This window comes from Oxyura jamaicensis, chromosome 5, assembly GCF_011077185.1.
Source record: "Oxyura jamaicensis isolate SHBP4307 breed ruddy duck chromosome 5, BPBGC_Ojam_1.0, whole genome shotgun sequence".
In the NCBI taxonomy this organism is placed as follows: domain Eukaryota; kingdom Metazoa; phylum Chordata; class Aves; order Anseriformes; family Anatidae; genus Oxyura; species Oxyura jamaicensis.
The window spans coordinates 7,657,850-7,678,537 of NC_048897.1; the positions used below are offsets into that span (position 1 = coordinate 7,657,850).

The following is a 20,688-nucleotide window of genomic DNA, read 5'->3' on the forward strand; positions in this document are numbered from 1 at the left end:
TCCAAGGCAAGGCAGCCTCATTGTCCATCCTGCCTCTTGGAAAATTATCCTTGGCCCATGCTGATTCGCAGATCGTTCAGGGGGTCTGGCGGGGAGTGCCCTTGCTGGTGCTGACCAAGCAGGATTTAGCAGCCCAGCAGGGAGTTCAGCACTCAGAAAGGTGGTCAGATTGTGGTGCGTAACCTGCCATCTGTACTGCTGTCAGGAGTGAGCATTCGTCTGGCCCTTCACTGTTGTTGATGATTTAGGATTAAGCTTTGGCACATCAAATGTTCACAGGAATCATTCCAACATCTTGCGTACAGTTATGTCTCCTTTGGAGTAGGATGCAGCTTACTGAGTACTTAAGAAATCTGAGCTCCAGCATCTCAGTGAAGGTGTCCAGCTCGCTTTCAAGAGAAGTATACAAATCACCTAGGCATCGAGCTTTTAGTGATTATAACTTTGTGGGAAATAAAATACCTTGGGGAAATAAAATACTTTTGTTTTGATTGATTCCACTATGCCTTTAAGTTCTAAACCTTTGCATAAGAACTTGGTTGACATTTAAAGTCTATTTGACAGTACTTAGTTACAAAGCAATTGAACTGAAATCGTAAGAGGTTTACATAATATTTGGTGTTTCAATGCAAGCTTCTCATCCTTACCTCTGGAAGTACCAAGCAATTCTGCCATTCAGTGTAAGGCAGCAGCATCCCTTTCTATTCTTCCTTTGTTGTACGTTCTTTCTAAGCTTTTTTTCTGATCTGTCCTTGTTTGTTTTTAGGCTTATTTCACATTCCAAAAGATTTAATATAGAACCAAGCTTATCTGGGTTTTGCTATCTGTGAATGTTTTGAGTTTGTTGGGTTTTGTTGTTGTCGTTTGTTTGTTTTTAATTGAATGCATGAAAAATAAAAGCGGCAGCATAACACGTCTGCAAAATTACTGCTGCTATGGGTGTGTCTGCTGTTTTCTGATAGAAAAACTGTTGTTATTTTCACTCGTGTTTCATTTGTCTCCCTCTCCGCAACGTCTGTGCTGTTCTGTGGCATGCTTATTTCAATGATATGCTTTTTGATGAGTTGCTACATTTTTATACGATCTTACAGCTATTCAGTGTGTTCCTAAAATGTCAGTGCATAACAGCACTGATTCATCCAATACATTGCACAGCCAACTTCTGTTTGTGAAGCAGGCAATTTTGTTGCTAACTTTAGGTGTTGAAAGAAAGAGAAGGGCAGGTTTATGTTCCTTTCAGGCCACCCAGGAGGAAAAAAGCATTTCTGAAGACGTGTTTCCAGCTTGTTTTGATACAGAATTTGACCGTGTTGCTGTGGAGCAAATGTTTCCAAAGGACAGGCTGCATCATCTTAACTGCCACTGCAGGCACCCACAGACTTGGAGCAATGCATAAGGCAAAAGCATTGCTCAACTGGTTTTGCCTTTTGCTTGCAAGGATACTGCCTCAGGACTAGCATTCTGTGTAGGCTAGGTGGAGCTGCTTTAAAGGCCAGAAAATTTCCTCGTGCTCCATGAGTCATCAGATCAGTAAAAATAGATTTTTACTTCCAACTATTTACAAATAAAATCAAACTTAATGAAAGGTTTGATGGTGATTCTTATCCACTATGACAAAATGCTTTGAGGAGTCTGCTGTTGTACTTCTAAGATGGTTGTTCACAAACCAAAATAAATCATTCCTCCTTAACAGAGAAGCTGTTTGCATGAAATGGTAAAAATGTCGTTCTGTGTGCATAGTGAGTAAATTAGGACTTTGCTGCTTTGAAGTGGTAGCAGAAAGACTCATAATGAATTAACAAAGTTGCTCCTATAAACAAGTTTGTTTTCTTTAAAGAGAACAGAAAAGTTGTCTTCTGTTGGTTTTGAGTTTTTGTTCAGCTGATGTTTGTAGCACTATGTATTTGTACCTAGTAGCTGTGATACATTATAATTACAGATAGACATTCTGATACTCTTGTACAAAGTAGAGTGAGCAGGATTTTTATTGTTGTCTTTGTGAATACACCTAGTGAATTCTGTCAATCCTGTGCAAAAGTAGATTCCAGGGGATTGTCCATTATTGTTTTTTATGATATGTTGTGCTTCCTAATCAAATCTGTTAGAGTTTTCACCACCATCAACTGAGCCTTAGTGTCTGATGACTGATTAGGTATGGTACAGTGAATTAGTTATTTTCTGCTTTTCGGGGCTGTTGAACAGAAGCATGGGCTTAAAGGTCACAAAGTTAGTCTTAGGCAGAATTGGGGTTATAGTGCAATTCTGACGCAGACCCCCATTTCTGCATTCAGTAATCTCATAAATTCATTCCTATGGAATTAACTATTACTTAGATGAAGGAAAAACCAAACTGAACAAAGGTACAGATATTGTACTTTATATATATATACACAAAGATAAGGCCATGAACCTAAAGTTCTTTTCAGTACTAGTATTTGTCAATCTAAATTCCTTTAATTATTATTATTATTCCTAAAAGTCTTTAGGGCAGGTTAACTTTAGATTTAGTAGTGGGCAGCCTGCTAGAACCATGAGGTTGGTACTTGATGTTGGTACAAGAAGAGATTGCCTTGGCTGCTCTTTCCCCAAGTATTTAGACCTAAGTATTTTATTTATTTATTTATTTTTCTTCCAGATCTGAACCCTGCAAATTACTTGGTTAAGTAATCAGTTTTTTTCATCAGTTCCTACAGTTTGAATAGCTCAGGCAGTTAGGACTGAGGTCCAGAGGCATAAGCTGTTTACCATTTCTTGACTCAGTATTGCTATTGAAGTCAGTGAGCATTTGGATAAAGGTAATTAAATCAGGACTTTGTTGATCGAAAGGATGCCTTTCTGTAGTGTAGGTCAGCTGCGTGACTTGTCTGAGCAAACAGTCAAATGATGCAATGGTCTTGGAACAACAAATGGTGAAAAACTCAGGCCTGCCCGTGGGCTTGGTGGGTCTGAATTAGAAAGCCTGTCCATATAGATAGTAACATATTAGTAACTATTAAAATGCCAAACCATGCTCCTTTCCAACATTAATCACTGAAGACAGATTTCAAGTAAAATGCACTTGATGAGGCACTGCCTGAGTATCTTTACTATGAGGCACTGTCTATGCCTTTAATCAAGCTGGAGCTGCTCCTATTGTTTCTGGACTCAGTTCTCCTCTTCGTGGTCTTTCATAAAGACAGTCAGCCTATTCACACCTGAATAAGGAATATTGGCTTACATTTGTTTCCTTATTTAAAGCTATTTTCTGTCATTTTTATTTCTTTGCAGCGTGTATCTGTAAAGAACATAGTAATTGTCTACAGGTCTCAATCTAAGACATAAATGTTTTACTGTGTATTTGTATAGCAAATGCCATCATATACATCCTAACTACTCTGAGTTTTAACAACATCAGACATGGCCTACAAAGAGACTTGCCAGCAATTCTGACTTTAAGGCAGAGTGCGTTGAAAAAATGTAGGAAAGAATTACCTCCGTATGCTGTAAGATCAGGCTTTCCTACATAAAGAGAAATACACGAGCAATACATTTTTTATTCTTCCCAGTGCAGATGCATTTTCTGGAAAGTGACTATATGTGGGAGGAGGAAACATAGATTATCTGCACTTGATGACAACACATTCTGTCAATATATCTGTGTAATCTCTGTAAAGGCTTTAGCTGAAAATCTTTGGAACGTGCAGAACCGATCAGTTTACGGTCCATGAATAATGTTTAACTTCAAATTGTGTTGCTTGACTAATGTATGCTTCCCTAATGACAAGAAATATTAGACTGCATTATTAATACTCATGAAGAGATCTATATTTTGAAACCTAGTTTAGAATTCTCTGCCTAATGGCCTTTAATGTAGGTATGCAGAGTTTTAAAAATAGAAGTGCTCAGCCTGCTATCTTCTAGCTATTGTAAATACTTATCAAGTGGTTCATTCAGAATTTAGATAAAGATCCATTGTCTTCTCAGTGCTTGCATAATTCCACCATGCTCCTGATTTTAAAAAGGATGTATTTTTAGGGTTGAATATTACCTCCTGTTTTTATAAGGTATTAAGCTGGGAATTGTTTACTTGGGGTCTGAAGCATTTAGTCACTTCATAGGCAAGAGTGAGGCAGCTGAGTGCTGTTCTCAGGGCATAACTTCACAGGTGATCATGCTGGCTTCAGCTTCCCCTGATCTTCATTGCTGTCCCCTCACACCCTCTCAGCTGCACAGGTAAAGCTGCTTGTGAAGCTGCTCAGCAAATGGCTCTAGGAATAAGCCTGGCTTAGAAGCACAGCCTGTCCCAAGTGGATCCTGTTCTTCATGAGGCCCTGCAAAGAGTAGTCCCAGAGGAGCTGAGAGGTGCAACAGGGAGTATGCTAGCACAGCACTGCCACAGCATGCTTGGGCATGGCTTGTCAACTGAACAGACCACCGCTCCTCCCTCTGTGCTGAGCAGTCAGATCACAAGGATAATTTGGGAACCCATGCAGTGTTAACCATTTCACTTGAATGATCTGGATTAAAATTATAATTTATGTTTGTTTGTTTGTTTTCCTCTGAAGTTAGGATGTGGGAAGGGCCTCATGAAACATTAGTGATTCTGTTGATGAGAGCAGCAACTGGTATGGGGGTGGGTGGTCAGCCAGAGACTGCAGAGGGGCAAGAGTCTGTTAAACTTACTATTCCACTGCAGAACCACAGCCTGAATGTGCAGCTGGGGTTGTATTTCTTTTCTTTACATGGAAAAGCAGTTGCTCTTGACCTCAAAACAAACCCCAGCAAAGGTGGATGATAATAGATATGTCAGAGAAATGAGGTGAAAGCAGCTTCTGGTTGCAATGGTTAAGCAGTTTCAGATTTTCATGCATGATTTCATCTGTGAAAGGCTGATATGCTGGAGATGTATCATTAGTATATGGGTGACCTCTAGTTTGCTATTTTTGCTACTCAGAGGTCAGCTGGCTGTGTATCATAATTTATAAGCTATAATATCAGCTAGAAACAAACTAAAAGTAAGGTATCTGTTTAAAGTGCAACAGAGTATCTTTCATAAACTTAATTTTAATTTTACTGAATTCTCAAGTAAAACTTATTTTCAAAAAGCATGGGAATTTGCGCAAATAATACTTATCAGCTTATCTTCATGCAATTTATTTTAAGAAAAACAGAAGCAAATATAGCAGAAACTGGACAAATTATCAGGTAGTAATGAAACGCAGGTATACAGAATAAATACATGCTGAAAAGACCAGAAGAATAACAAATAAATAGCAACATAATAAATAACAACAAAACTAGGGCAAGGGGTCAGTGCAACTTCTGTGGTTAAGTTAGGCCACCATCATCATAAGGATCACTGCGAGCCAGATGGATGAAATATTTGGCTCATGCTCCTGAGTTGTCAGGTCAGCTGGGAAGGAAGAGGGGAAAGATTTAGTAGAAAAAGAAGGTGACATTTTAAATTGTGCCCAGATTCTCTTTCTAGCTGTGGACCTCTGAATCTTGTTTCCAGGTGCAAACCTCCTGCCTGATAACCATTCTAGGTGTGAGGAAATTGAGAAGTGGTCAGAGACCTGCCCAGAGAAAGACTGGACTTCTTTTGTTCATCTTGGATGTACCCAGACCCTTAAATAATGAATATAAGTCACATTCTTTTAAATAGGTTAAAATATCTAGTATAGGTCACGATCTCATACTGCTTTGTATCAGTATATAGCTATTAGGTGTATTACAATTCCAAAGATTCCTCAGAAATTGAAACCTTTTCAGGTTTGTGTAGGAGAGTGCCAAACAGATGTGCAGAATTCACTTTGATTTTTTCCTAAGAGTAGTTATCACATGAAAAACTGCCACCTCTCACACCTGAAAGACATTGGACAAATTCATCCTATGTGTAATTTAATTGATTGCAGTACACTGCAGTTCAATCAGCTGCAATAAAGTTAATTGAACCTCTCCTAAGAAATGTGACTTAAGCCAAATGATTCAAAATAGTAACAGGTACTGATTAATGGAGACAATTATTTTTAATAGGACTGGGTCCAAGTAATTGAGCAATGCTTAAATGTTCTGTATAATGTAGTCTCATGAGGACAGTAGTTATTTACTTGCAACAGCTTTTGGTTCAAGTATAGGTACTAAAAATGCAAAATTTTAGATTAAAATACTAGTTTTACACGGCTCCATCTGTCAAACCATGGCATGGGTAAGAGAGAAACAGCACCCTTCAACTCTTCTGCTTTTCTTATCATGTATTTATTTAGCTCTGACCCCAAACATAACCACTGAGTTCTGCACAGAAACAATACTGTTGTTTTCTGTTTCTTGGCAATATTTTTAATGGGGCAAAATAAGATGCTGTTGAGTAACCATTTTGATATATTTTTGCATTACTTAAGCTGGGGATAAGAGAAGTTCTATTAAAATACTCAGCTATGTTTCCTTGTTTTGCTGTATTTGTTTGCATATGTATATACATGATCAGTTGAGCAAAATTCTCAGCACTTTCAAAAAAAAGGTCAGTGCTTCTACAGTTTTTAAGCAACTTTAGGATGAAATACTTTGTTGCTGATGTTAAAGTCACAAGCACTGGCCGTGTACGTAGCTCTCACATACGAATGTCTGTGCTCCAGGTGAGTGTCAGTGAGGAGGGAAGTGGTGCAGATCTTCTCCACTTGCAGCTAGCAGATTATTAGAAGAAAATCATTTTTCTTCAGGAGGCCAGACATGGACATGGGTGCAATGTAGGTTAGGTGAAAAAAAAAGGTGAATAGAAGTCCATCTGTATAAGCCAGCTTGTCTGATAAGGCACACTTTGAGGGAAAAAAAAAAAAAAAAAATAGTGCTTGGTAGCTGTTGTGCTCCATCCAGGTTTTAGACTCTTTGTTAGACTGGATTGTTAAAATTCTTGTTCAGCCAAGACAGAAAATTTCTCCCACTTGGTCTGCTTAGTAGAGGGTAAATGGCTATTTAGGCTACTGGCAGTTCAAATAGGAGGAGAAAAAAAAAAAAAAAAAAAAAGTAAAAATAATGAATATAAACTAGTGTGGACCTAGGATGAGATCAGAGGAAAAAAAAAAAAAAAAAAAAAGGTCCTTAGGTCCTTGGCAGAGGTTTGGGGCCTAACAGGAGCAACAACAGGGGCAAGAAATTTGAGTACTTCCAAGATGGAGCTAGGTTAAATGTTAAGAAATAAATCTTGTGATGCAGTTGCCATGACAACAAAGGAGTCTGGAGTTTACGATCTGAGATGTCTCCTCATTCCCATGTTTCTAGCAGAAATAGATGTTCCCAAGCGCAGCTGAAGATTTGCAGAACTGGTACTATGCTAGGGTACGGTGAAGCACAGGCTCAAGCTTTCCTCAGCAGCATGGCTCAGCAATCTCTAGGCAGAGCCCAGATTCCTGCAGCAGTTCAGGAGACAATACTTTTACCTGCTGCTCAGCCTATTGCAGGAAGGGTCTGGCGCCTGGCTGGAGCAGCCCTGGGGACCCAGGGTCTCACCAGGGGATTGTGCTTTGGTCTGCTCCCCTTGCTGCAGGTGGGCACCGGCTGGCGGAACACCTTCCCTTGCCATGCGAGCTGGAGGAGGAAAGTCATAATATTCCCCTACTTGCATCTTAAGGCTGTGGTGAAAGGAAGAAGTATAAAACGTCAAGACATAGTATCTCCACAGGGTGTTTTCCTTTAGACATCTTATATCTTTTTTGTTTACCATAGTATTTGAGCTTATGCAAAGAAACTTTTACTGTGGTATTGCTACTAGCAGTTTTGGTACTTTTCCTGTTATGTGTATGTACTTCTTTTTCTGCAAGGCAGTACTTTGTGGTATGTTTTCTTTTGAGCAAACCGCATAGACTCACAGAACTGTTGGGGTTGGAAGGCACCTCTGGAGGTCACCTGGCCCAATTCCCTGCTCAAAGCAGGTTCAACTACAGCAGGTTGCCCAGGACCGTGCCCAGCTGGGCTCTGAGTACATCCAAGGATGGAAACTGCACAGCCTTTCTGAGCAACCTGTTGCCGTATTCAACCACACTCGCATTAAAAAACATTTTTTTCTTATGTTTCACTGGACTTTCCTGTATTTCAGTTTGGGCCCATTGCTCTAGTACTATTACAGAATACAACTGAGAAGAACCTGGCTCCGTCTTCTTTACACCCTCCCTTGCATTACAGCCATCGGCCCAGGGAAATCTATAAGCAAGTGGATTGTTATTAAAAATCTACTTATGCAGAATTTCAGCTAGACTTCCACAAGCTTGTATTCTTGGCTCTTTAAAGGTGTTATTGTTGTTAGTGCCTTTTATGAGGCACTTAAAAAAGGTGCATAAAATCTCTGAAGCATCTTTTGCACTAAATTAGATTAGAGAGGATATGATCAAAACCCAGTAACAATCAAATAAGTTTGCGTTGGAGATCAGAATGTCAGCTAACATCCTTTTTGTATTAGGTATTTTTTAGGGATATACCAGAGACTGTTCCACACCAGTTTCAGAACTAGTTCAAATAAATTGATATGGACCTTTTTGACTTGCCTCTTCATTTGGGTCTCCAAATTTTACCAGTAAATTTATCCAGTCATTCCTTTCCTGTAATACCCAGGGAAAAGTATGCTGCCTACAGAATTTTTTAAAATTTGCTTTGTGCAGAAGCCTTTCTAGGTGGACTGTCTACCTGAGTGCACTTCATGTGCTTGGTGATGATGCAGGATTACAATACAGAAAACAGAAGTAAGCACTGTTTAAAGTATTACCCATTCAGAATAAAATTATAGCTTTCAGCATGAAGAAAATAGGCTTTTTTGACACTGAATGCACTCGCAGAGTGCAAATTCAGGACATGGTCTGAGTTTGGGCCAAATACTGCTTTGGCCCATCACAAAGAGATTAAGACCAGCACAGCCATAAGCACCATGACCAGTTGCTGGCTTTCAGTAAATAAAACAAACAGCCTTGTAGATGACTTCTGGATTAGCACTGCAGATATAAATAACAAATGAATAACTTCCCAAAGATTGTCTAGGTCACTGTGTCTTTCTTTGTTCCACATTTTGGTCTACAGAACAAGAATACTTCACAGATGGTAAATTCATGCTGGTTTGTGACATGCTCAGACAGTACACAGTGGTGCACATGCAAAAATATCATTTGAGCCACCAAATTACCTGGATGCTATTTATTTTTCTGGTACCAATTGTAATGGGGTTAGCATGGGTAAAATGTTTACAGAAGTGGTGTATTTTTAAAGATTGCGTGGGCTGGGGTCTGTAGCTATTTATAACAGGGGGGGTTGTTTCGTTGTTTGTTTTTGTTGGTTTTGTTTTGTTTTGTTCTGTGTTCCAAGTAGTTCAATGGATGGGAAGAGCTTCTGAGAAGTTTATTTTGACAGAATATGAGTTCACAACTGCAAGGTGAATTTATTCACCATTGCACCTGTGCAGCGGTCATTGTGAGCAAAATGACAAGGTTTTGTCTCTTTACTTACTGGTGGAAATGACTGACTACATTTTCCACTGAGACAATGTTTTGATAATGGAAAGATTAGGATGCTACATGATGTATTGAAGAAATTAGGACTTTATTATTATTATTATTAATAGAACAGAATCTATAAAGGTCTCTTTCTCTGGTAGTGTTTTTTTCTTTTGCACCTTCCTACGGGAAGGCTGCGCTGGTGAATATGTTCCAGCTCATACATCTGCTATCCTACCATGTGCAGGTTATTTTATTTTATTTTATTTTATTTTTCAACCCTTTTCAAGGTTATGCATTTCAGAAAAAATGCTTTTATGCAGCTTGTACCAATCTATAAAATCTACTCCAGCATCTCCCAGACATCCATGAACCATCCAGTGTTCTGTTCCAAAAAAAATCCCCATTTTTAAATAACAGTATTCTTCTTTCCTGCTCTAAATCTGCTCATATAAGTACACTAGATATATGTATTTACATAGCAAAGAGTCTGTTTACAATCAAATATTGGCCAAAAAAGGGAGCAGCCACCCAACAGTAGCTCTTGTGTGGAGTGAGTACTCTAAAGGATAATATGGCGTTTCATTTTCTTAAAGACATGAAAGTGAACATTCTGGGAGGTACGCGCCCGTGTGTGTGAAAGGTTAATCTTAAGAAAAATCCCGAACAGATTTCAGGGTAATTCTTTCTCTAATCTTGCTTCTAAAGTAAATACCACCTGCCCTGTGGGCAGTATAGTGATCAGTTAGAGACGTGTGAATGCAATTATATTTGAAACAAGTAGTTTACAATTTTATATACCTCTTATCAGGTTCTGTCTGGGTACACTGACTTGCATGCACCTGTATTGCTCTCTTGTACTGTTTCATATATAAACTCTTTGTTTTCTTGAGATCACCTTTTTAAAGATAGACCGGGAGAGAAGATCCCTGTTTCCTCTCCTTTGTGCTGGGAGCAGTTGTCTCACTTTAACTCCTGATTCAGTCTTTCTCTTATGCTCCTGGCTTCATGCCATCTGCTCTGGTGCCCTTTTCAGCTTCAGTACATCTCTTGAAGTCACTTGTCAAATGACTTTACTGACTTCCATTCAGACTCATTGTAAACCAATTTCTAGCATATCCTTATCCTTTTCAAAACTTCTTCCATTTCATAAACTGTTGGCATTTCTAGTCCTGCGTGCTTGTGTTTGATGTTATCAGGTTTATAAGATTGCCTCAACAGGAACATCTTTTTCGTTGTAAAGTTCAGAATAAATTTATTGATGTCATGGGTGTTCATACATTATCTTTTCTGTGGAGGGTTCTTTCATGTAGGGAATATTTCACACAGGAAAAAAAAAAAAAAAAAAAAAAAAAAAGACTACCAGATTGATATTTTGCCCTTGGAGACAACTTCATTATGTATTCTTAAATAAAATTTTATGATTCTTAGATTCTTACTTTGTTGTTGTTGTTTTTGTGTGTGATGGCAAGTGTTATTTTCTGTCTTGTATGAAAATTTAGTGCCTTAAATGTATCCAGAAGTACCTGGATTAGCAAGCTGTGTGTACCTCCAATTACAGCTGCAAGCTGCTCCACCCATATCTTCTCAAATACTGACCACCAACGTGAGCATCACTGTGCTTGCATTTCATCTGTGTTAACCATTGTAAGCTGTCAGCTAACTGGTAGTGGTGCATCACTTGGGGCAAAGGCTAGGTAGAAATCTCTCTCACCTGCTATTGCTGCCTGTTCAACTTCATCTAATCTTTCTCACTGAGTGGTTCACACAGGGTTAAGTTACATGGGGCACCTGAAAACAGTGTTATAATTCATGTGGCTGATAGTATTTCAGTAAATTGAAATACAATGTATTCCACACAACTAGGAAATTATTTTATCTAGAAAAAAAAAAAAATCTGCTATGATTTTTTCTCATTTGTGTCTCCATCTTGCTCTGAAGTCATAATTTTCCCATCTTGTAGCAATGTACTGGTCTTCGAAACTGATGTACATTGATTATACAAGCTGGAAAAGGTACTGAGGCATAGAAGTAAAAAATCATGATATTCATAGAAGTGTTCTTCCTTTTAAGCACTGCAAGAATATTTCATACGTATCCCGGGGGGGGAGGGGGAGGGAGTTCAGCTTGAGAGCTCAGGCTTCTGGTTTAGGTTATTTTATAAGATAGAGCATCTACGAGATCATATTATTCCATTAATTATTTCTCTAATCCTCTCAAATTAGCTTCCAGCCTACTGGACAATTTTAACCATATGACAACAAAGTGTGAATTTCAATAATATTATGTCCTGAGACCTCCGTTATGAAGGATGGTGGAAAGATAGGTCTGTGAAAAAAATGTTTTGTGGAAGAGGTGAAGGAAAAGAAGACTTTTAGGTTTTGCAATGAAAAAACACAGAAAATATGCTGAAAGATTGGGTTGAAGAAGAGGGAGAAATAGAAATCTGTGCCAGCAAACTAACTTTGCTAGTTTGTTTATGGAATATCCTTCTAAACACTTTGCCACCAGAAGCAAAAATATTTTTTGCTATATTTCAAAGATTGTGATCACATTTAATAGCAAATATCCATGCTATTATTAACTGAATTGGCACAGGTGAAATAGATACCTCATCATTTTCTTGACTATAAAAATTTACTTTCCTCAGCTTGTTTACAAAACGTGGATGAGACACAGTCGTCATCTCTCCACTTCCAAAGCTTGAAGGGGAAGCAGAGAGGCAGTGTTATCGTATTATTCATACCTGAAAAAGTTTTGGTGAATAACATCAGACTGAAACTACCAAACAAACATGCAAGAACTCTGGTGTAGTACTATTTAATGGCCATTTAGCTTATATATAGAACACTGAGGAAGGTTAAAAGAAATAGAGAATCTGTGGCTGAAATCCTAGCTCTTCAAAAGCTTTTCACAATTCTGATTTTATCATTGTTTTTTTAATCATGCTACAGTTGTACTCACTGAAATGCAAAACATAGTGAAGATGCATTGTTCTGCTGATTGCATAGTTCTTTTCTTAACAAATACTTCTGTAAACTCTTTGAGTTAAGTAATCTTCAGATCTCCTATCAATTTTTTATTTTTGTAATAGAAATCTTTTTGTACCAGCTTTTGTTAACTGTGCATTTTAAATAAAACTGTTATAAACAGTCGTTTAGAGGTTCTGTTTCTAATATAGTTTTTAAAAATGCCGTATATATTTGCTCTTGCTCTAAATGTTAAATATCATTGCACATAATGATGTGAACAGATGGTATGCTGCATAAGCTGTTTATCGTTTTACACATTTATCACTTTACATTAGTGAAGTGTACATGTTTGATTATTTTTTTAACTTTTGATTTATTTGGAGGTTTATTTATTTTTTGACAGCCTTAGAGGATATATTCTAATCCTTACAGACTTTTGTCCTTAAAATTTAACTCCAGCAAAAATAGTGTTGATGCAAACTCTAGTTTTGAATTACATAAACTTTTTTGCTGTGGAAAAGGATTACCTGTTTGAGGTTTTAATACTGGAAGGTCTTTCAGAAGCAAGTGGATAACTCTGTGTGCTAATATGCGTTAGACAAATTAAATGCAGATGCCATTGGTCTGGCTAAGTAGATACCATATCTTGGCATTAAGTAGCAGATGCTAAGAAGGTGTAAAATACAACAAAACATCAACAGTCCTATTCACATCAATATTCTTTTATATCCTCCATCTGCAGAATAAGAGAACTTCATATGTGCCTGCTCAGCAGGCCTGGATGCTCAGCATGTGCTGCACCTATGTCATTTTATATGAAAATAAAAAAAAATAATAATCTCAAAAGGCATCTCAGGCTTACAGACATAGTACATGAGTAGTGCTTTGAGACTTTTGACTGCAGCATTGTTTCAAAAATATGGTTTGCCAAGACATTATTTTGTCATAATGCATCTTGTCTAATCTAAACCCTGAAAAAGTCAAGATTTTCATGTATGAAAAAAAAAAAAAAAAAAGATTTCTAGTTGGAAAGGGTCTCCTTTTGCTTGTTGTTCTGCTAAATGGCATCATTTAATGAGAGATTTTGCTCTGAACTGTAAATTCTTTTGAATGTGAGATGCCCAGCCTGTCAGAATAAATAGAGGAGACCAAAAATGCTTACTTTGAAAATGACTGTTCATTTTGGAAGGCACTGAGTGATCTCAGTGAAAAATAACTGAGTCAGTTGAATTTTGGATAAAGATCAAATTCCCAGCATGTATTCTGGCAACATCCCTTCAGTGATTATGTTCCTTAATATCACTGATGTTCAAGTAACACATGCAGGATTTCAGTCTTATATGCTGCTATCATTCAGATTTCAAATAACTCTAAGTGACTCCTTAAAGATTGTGTAAACAGATTTTGAACATTACTTTTATGCATGCTTATTTACAGATTTCTACACCTATGCATTCTTGTACGTCTAAGAAGAAATGTTATAGAGCAGAAATCTTGCTGTAGCAGTAAGAATTACTCAGAGAGTATATGTTTTAAAGTTGAATGTTGAATGTGGCTTAAAGTTTAATTGGCATGACAGTAATAGATGGTCAGGGTTTCATATAGTTAACTCATCTTTTTCCAGGAAAATTATTTTGGACTGCTATGGCCCTGTTGCCTTTGCTTCCTAGACATCAGATCCTTCCAGAAACTCTCAGAAGGAAAACACTGGAAAATGAGGAAAAAAGTGCATCAAATAAAAGAATGCCTCTTGAATCTGAGAGTTCATTTCAGGAGTGAAAATCTTATTTCTTGGATGATCTAAAAGGAAAAACTTCTAAATATATCATTGGTTAAATCAGAGAGAAAAATGCATATAAACATTTGTGCATAATGCCATGGTAAATAATGACTATTATTTTAAAAAAATATTTTAGTGTATGAAATGCAGAGTTGTAGCACACTAATAGTTGCAAATAAAATATGTAAAGGAAAAGGTTTGGTTAAACACTTTATGTGTTTTTTGTGTTTTTTTTTGTTTGTTTCTGTTTATTTCTTTAACTGGTAATTATAGGCAAATTACTTGCATATTTCATGAAGTGTTTGCTTTTCTTCTACTGTTATCATATAGTCTATATAATATTTATTTTTATTAGAAGATAGTAATTAGAAATTCTGTATCTTCCTGTTCTTTCTACCTTCTGGGTTTAAAAACTGAAACAACAGATTTTTTTCAGAATTTTGATCTAAAAGAATATTTTCTGTCTTTGCAGGTTAACAATGAGAATGTAGTGAAAGTTGGCCACAGGCAGGTGGTGAACATGATTCGACAAGGGGGCAATCACCTAGTTCTAAAGGTTGTCACAGTAACCAGGAATCTTGATCCAGATGACACAGCTAGAAAGAAAGGTACATTTTTCTCTTTTCCTAATGGAGTCTTTCCAGTCTTGCTCCATGGAAAATAGGGTAAGAACAAGAAATTCTGATTTACAAATTTCCATTTTTAAATTTGAAATAGTCTTCTGCTATTTAATTTAGAGTACTTTAAATCTGATGACGTACGCATTAGTACATGACAAGAACGATAGTGTTCCATTGTCATGCTTGCCATGAAATTTCTCTTTGTGGATCTTTATACAATGTTGTTTGAAGATGTTGTAGTCAAACTTCTTGATGTGAGTGTCTTGCAGTAATGATTTAGAAAATCCACAAAGAACAGGTTAGTATTTATTAATAAATTCAATACATACTTGAGGTTAATTTCACTCCTCTGGAAGTTATTGAGAACTTACAGGTTGGCAAAACATTTTATAAAGGAACTCTATGAGCATAAGAAAAGCAAGCAATATATTTTGACTGAATTTCTGATAGAAAAACTGTACATTACAATGGTCAAAACACTCTAGGTGAATACAAAGTGAAGGAATAGTTCCAGTCAGGGAGAATCCCCTCCTCCTCCTATAAGCTGAAAACATGCAATTTCTATTTGCTCCACTTTACAGCTAACAAGAAAGCTGCAAAAGGTCCAGGAGAGGTTAGTACAGCCTCATGTGCTGCAAAGACTTTGGGAAATAATTGTCTGAGTACAAACAGGGAAAGGTTTTTTCCCAGTTTAAAAGCCTATTTTTTTTCCTATATTAACTTTAATGGAGATTAATGGGATAACCTATAAAGTAAGACTGGGCTATGCTCACAAGAATTGCAATGTTCTATACCCCCAACCCAAACCACCCCCCCCCCCACTCCACCCAAAAAAAAAAAAAAAACAAAAACAAAAAAAAACCAAAAACACCCAAAAAAATAAAATAAAAAAAAAAAAAAAAAACCCCACCCCCCCCCCCCCCCAAAAAAAAAAAAAAAATATATATAAAAAAAGAGAGATTTAGAACTATTTCCTTCACCTTAGATGCTCCTGAATCTGCTCAGGTAAAAGGCACTCTGGGAAGTTATTAGGCCCTCATAATTAGAGGGTGGTTGCACAATGAAACAGGCTCCCCAGTGAAGTAGTCACTTCACCGAGCCTGTCTGAATTCAAGAAGAGATTGGACTGTGCACTTAGTCACATGGTCTGAACTTTTGGGTAGACCTGTGCGGTGCCAGGAATTGGACTTGATGATCCTTATGGGTCCCTTCCAACTTGGGATATTCTATGATTCTATGATCATTAATCAGAAAAGATTGCTGCTAGTAACTACTGTTCAATTCAGCAGCATCACATTTTTGAAGACTCCTGTTCCTCCCACCAGTTTCTTGAATTGTCACTCACAGCCACCCGGCTTTTCAATACAAGAGCAGGCTGGAATCTGGCACCAGAGGGCTCCCTCTTTGTCAAAGAGTAAAATTTTCCTTCTACGCTGTCCTTGACATCTACTGCTTTAAAGCAAAACAAAACAAAACAAACAAACCAAACCACATATAGCACCTTGGAGGAACCAAGAATTTCAAAAAAAAAAAAAAAAAAAAAAAAAAGGTTATAATCAAGTAAAAAATGCCCAAACATGGTTTTGCAAAATTTCTAGCTTAACAGAATTACCGTTAGCACATTCTAAACAAACATTTCACTTCTGCCTTTTGATGTGTCATACTGGCCTTACATAAAACTACTGTTGTATACAACAGAAAGGGAAGAATAACTTGTTTCTACAAAAACACACCCCAGCTCTTTGCCGTCTTTCCAGAGCCTTCTATTGGTAACATGTCATTTGCCAAAATGCCAAAAACATTCACCTTTCCATCTTGCCCCTTTTTGATGCAAGTTAGTAGCCTTTCTTGTCACCTGACAAGTGCCATTTTAAGTTGGGAATTGTATGGAGGGCTTTGCTTGCCATCAGTCTCCTTTATGGTAGGGACAGTGTTAGCCTCAATTAAGAATCCAGTATTTTATGCAGTTTGCCTCAAAAAATTGCTGTCACTTCTCTTGTTGGGCAAGAGCAGAGCCCAGATTGGAGTTAATATTTGCAATACTTGAGCTGTAGATACTGCATACGTGGCACTGAACCTGAGCTATATTTTTAATTTTATTGGCACACTGTTGTTCAAGCCTCTCTGAAAAGATGAAAGAGCTTAACAGGGGAAAGATGAAACTTATGTAGTGGATATAGCTGATACAGAAAGGCAGCTATACTTCCCTCCATCACTCTTTCTTCCCGCTTTGCCACCTTTTGTCAGAATGGTGTAGCATCACGTATGTTATTGACCAAAACACATCAGAATCCTTAATTTTTCCTGGTGTGCCAGCACCATTTCTACTTGCTGGAAACCTCCTGCTTTTCTACCAACATTGCCATAATCTTTTCTGATGTTAGTCTCCTTTCTGACCTCTGGAGTGGATTATTGTAATATATTCTGTGGTTTGGATACATTTGAAGCTATCAGAAAACATTTGTTCTCAGGATACTAAAATAGATGCTTGTTCTGTGCTAACTGATTGACTTGATATTAAAGATCTACTTTGTCTTACTTACTCTGAGAATCACCTGTTTTCCCTAGTCTCCCTGTGACTATAGAGATAAATTTGAATCTTCTTTCTTGTATTTCTCAGATTTAAGAGTTTCTTCAAAGATGAAATTAATCTGGCAGAGGTTGGCTGGTCTCCAGGAGATTTTTAGCTATGTACATTTCTTAGAAGGAGGGGCACAACTGCTGTGAGGCACTTTCTCTAACAAGTCTTTTTCCTGCTGAAAAATAGAAGGGCAGAGTTATTTAGCTTTAGCTGTTTCTATGTATCCTGTTATATAAAAGCTTGCTGATGTGTCAAACAACCTACGCTAAAAGTAGAAACAGTACAGAAATTCAGTACCTGAAAAGCGTCTCGGGGTTTTTCCTCTGCATGTACGTATTTAATATTACCTTATTTAATGTGGCATATTCTTTTAAATAAATCTGAAATTGTGTATGTGAATATAGTGGTTAAGAGATGTATATTTACTTATACTGTATATCCTTCTCTTTAATGCAAAGCCCCACCACCGCCTAAGCGAGCTCCAACCACTGCACTGACCTTGCGGTCTAAGTCAATGACCTCAGAGCTTGAAGAGCTTGGTAAGAAAGTGTTTTTTGACAAGCATGCTGGGATAATAGAAATTTAAATATATATATATATGTTGTGTTCAATTGATTTAAAAGAACTGCACTGTGTACATTATATAGAGCAGAAAGGGTTTTAAGAATGCTGCATCTTTGGAGATTTAAATATGCATGATTTGCATGAATAATTTTTTTAAAACTTGTGCCTTTACTGCTATGCAAGAGAATGTTGATACATTTTTATGCATCATCAAAGTTTGGCACATTTACTAAAAAGTAATGCCGTATCATATTTTGTTAGCTTTGCTTTCTAAATTTTCAGTTCATCTAATATTGTTTTATTTTAAATTTCTGTGGCCTCTCATTAGTGGATAAAGGTAAGCTGCCAGAAGCTGTTGTTAAAAAGCTGACAGTGTTAAAGCAGCTTCAACTTCAACCTGTTTTCATTAGCCTCTGATCTGAAAAAGTGTATATTATGATGTCACTTTGACTTTTGTGCATGACATGAGATTAATTCTCCTCACTATTGGTAATAAAAAAAAAGTATTGAGAATTCAGTCTTCTATTCGCTTTGCTAATTCTAAGAAATGTGATCGTAGATTCCTTTACTTGAACATCCACATTCTAAATATGCATAGTTCTTTGGGATTTATTTATTTTTATTATTTTATGGAAGTGAGGAAAGTAACAGTTCTTTTTTTTTTTTTTTTTTTTTTTTTTTTTCCCTTCCTGATTTTTATCTGTTAGGTCATTAAAAGGTAGAATTTCTGCACCTAGACTAAAAAATATGTTATGAATGGACTGCATGTACAAAGAGAAAAGTCCAAGGTATATTTATACATGGTTATTTCACCAGAATAGTGTGTTTAGCAAATGATGTTAGGTGTAAAAACAAACCACGTCCCTCATTGCAGAATAATACAATAATTTTTCCATCGCTGTGGAAAGACAGTGATTTAAATACTCACTTTTTGTAATCATTTTTATTTTTGGCATAGACTCATATGAAGGCCAACCTGAGGGAATCAAAGCATTGTGGATAAATGGCTACATTTTTTCCCTATAAGTCATTTTTTTCTGGGGCAGACGGACCCCATCCATCCTTTAGCGAGCCTGAAGACACATAGTTTCAGTGGGAGCTCTGACCAAAAAAGCAGTGCAGAAATGGTTACCGTCTTCTCTGTGGCATAACAACCAAATGAAGACAAAATTAAACATCCTGATTACTTATCCCTAACTGAGCTCAGAAAATTCATTTAGCCTATGACAAGAACTCTAGGAGCCTGACTAAAGTTTTCAGCACATTATGAATTCTCCATAATTTTTCTTACAGGATTAAAATGTGAAATATTATTTCTGCACACTCTTTATTTTGGGTTGTTTTGATTTGTTTTCCTTGCATGGAGTGCTAGCAAGCTGTAAAACATTGCTGGTTTGTCAACAAACTTTCCCAAGGAGGGAGAAATACTTAGGTTCCATTTTTCCCCTTCATTATTCCCTTCTGCAAATCACTTTCAAAATGAGGATATTCTGAGAATGTATCTTGTATTTCTCTTACTTTTCAGACTTACATAGTAGATACTGTTCTTAAAGCAGAGAGAAGCAGCACTCTCTTCTAGGGGAAAATCACTTATTAACAGTAAAGTCACCTCTGCAATGAAGAGCATTGCAATTTATCTTACTATCCCCTAATTCAGCATATACTACTTGTTCTGCTGTTTGGTCTCATTGGCTAGCAGAAACCACTGCTTTTGTGACTAGCAGCCATAGGACACACTTGAATCTTGAAACAAGTTTCCCATCCATATCTTTATCCAGATGGGGCAAATATTACTGTGGCAAGACTTTACTATTCTGAAGAACTGTCCTAAAACATGCTCCAGAAGTGTTTGTCCCCTAACGAAGTTGTAGTAATACTGGAGTGTGGCAGATATTTATCATCTTCCTAATGGCTATAAATACCAGTTCCACATGATACTGTGAACATTTGCCATCTTAGCAAACTATGACTACTGTTATAAATAACATCTGTGATCTACCTATTTTAATATTTGTCCTGTAAAAGGACTATTAGTAGAAGGAACAAGAATTCTTAAATTGCACAACAACTGAACAAGTTTCCAAGGAGATAATGTTCTCACTATCATCAGTTAAAAGTTGTCTTCTGACGTAAAACACAGATTGTATGTGTGTATATATATATAATTTATATATCTTTATATGTATATGTGTATATATTGGACATCCGTATGAACTATGAGAACACCCACATTTTTATGTCCATTAAAATATTTAAAGAATAAACATTTGATTTATAAAATATATATACAAAATAAATAGGAAGTATCTATAGAAGAACACTGTGGATGTTCTCATTGATATATGTGTAATCTTTTTTCTGAACTTAAGAAGCTCATGGTCTCAATAATGTCTCGTGGCAATGAATTCCACAGGCTAATTATGTGCTGTGTACAGATGTATTTCCTTTCTATTAGTTTTAAATGTGATGCCTTTAATTTTATTGAATGTCCCTTGTTATGTAGTATAAGAAAATGTTAAATAGAAATTCCCAGTTTGTTTTCCCTTAGAGTATATATTTTTGTCAGTTTTCCTAGCTAAGCTAAACAACATGATTTTTTTTTTTTTAATTTATACACCTTGTAGTCTTTGCAGTCACTTTCTTTGCCTGGCTCTGAACTCTACTTACAGTTCTATTAATTGATTTTTAGCTGTCCTATTCTCCATAATACTGAGCAGAC

At 36.8% G+C, this 20,688-nt stretch overlaps 1 protein-coding gene across 5 annotated transcripts in view; it reads left to right on the forward strand.

Annotated features, from left to right (window-relative positions):
• Positions 1 to 20,688, forward strand: part of SHANK2 (SH3 and multiple ankyrin repeat domains 2) — a 347,164-nt gene that overhangs the window by 288,394 nt on the left and 38,082 nt on the right. For 3 of the 5 annotated variants that reach the window (XM_035326921.1, XM_035326924.1, XM_035326926.1), the window contains 3 exons: positions 14,677 to 14,812; positions 17,864 to 17,944; positions 18,298 to 18,306. In XM_035326921.1, the coding sequence (XP_035182812.1) occupies positions 14,677 to 14,812; positions 17,864 to 17,944; positions 18,298 to 18,306 (226 nt within the window). The remainder of the gene's footprint in view (positions 1 to 14,676; positions 14,813 to 17,863; positions 17,945 to 18,297; positions 18,307 to 20,688) is intronic. The other 2 variants (XM_035326922.1, XM_035326923.1) reach the window with 1 other exon arrangement.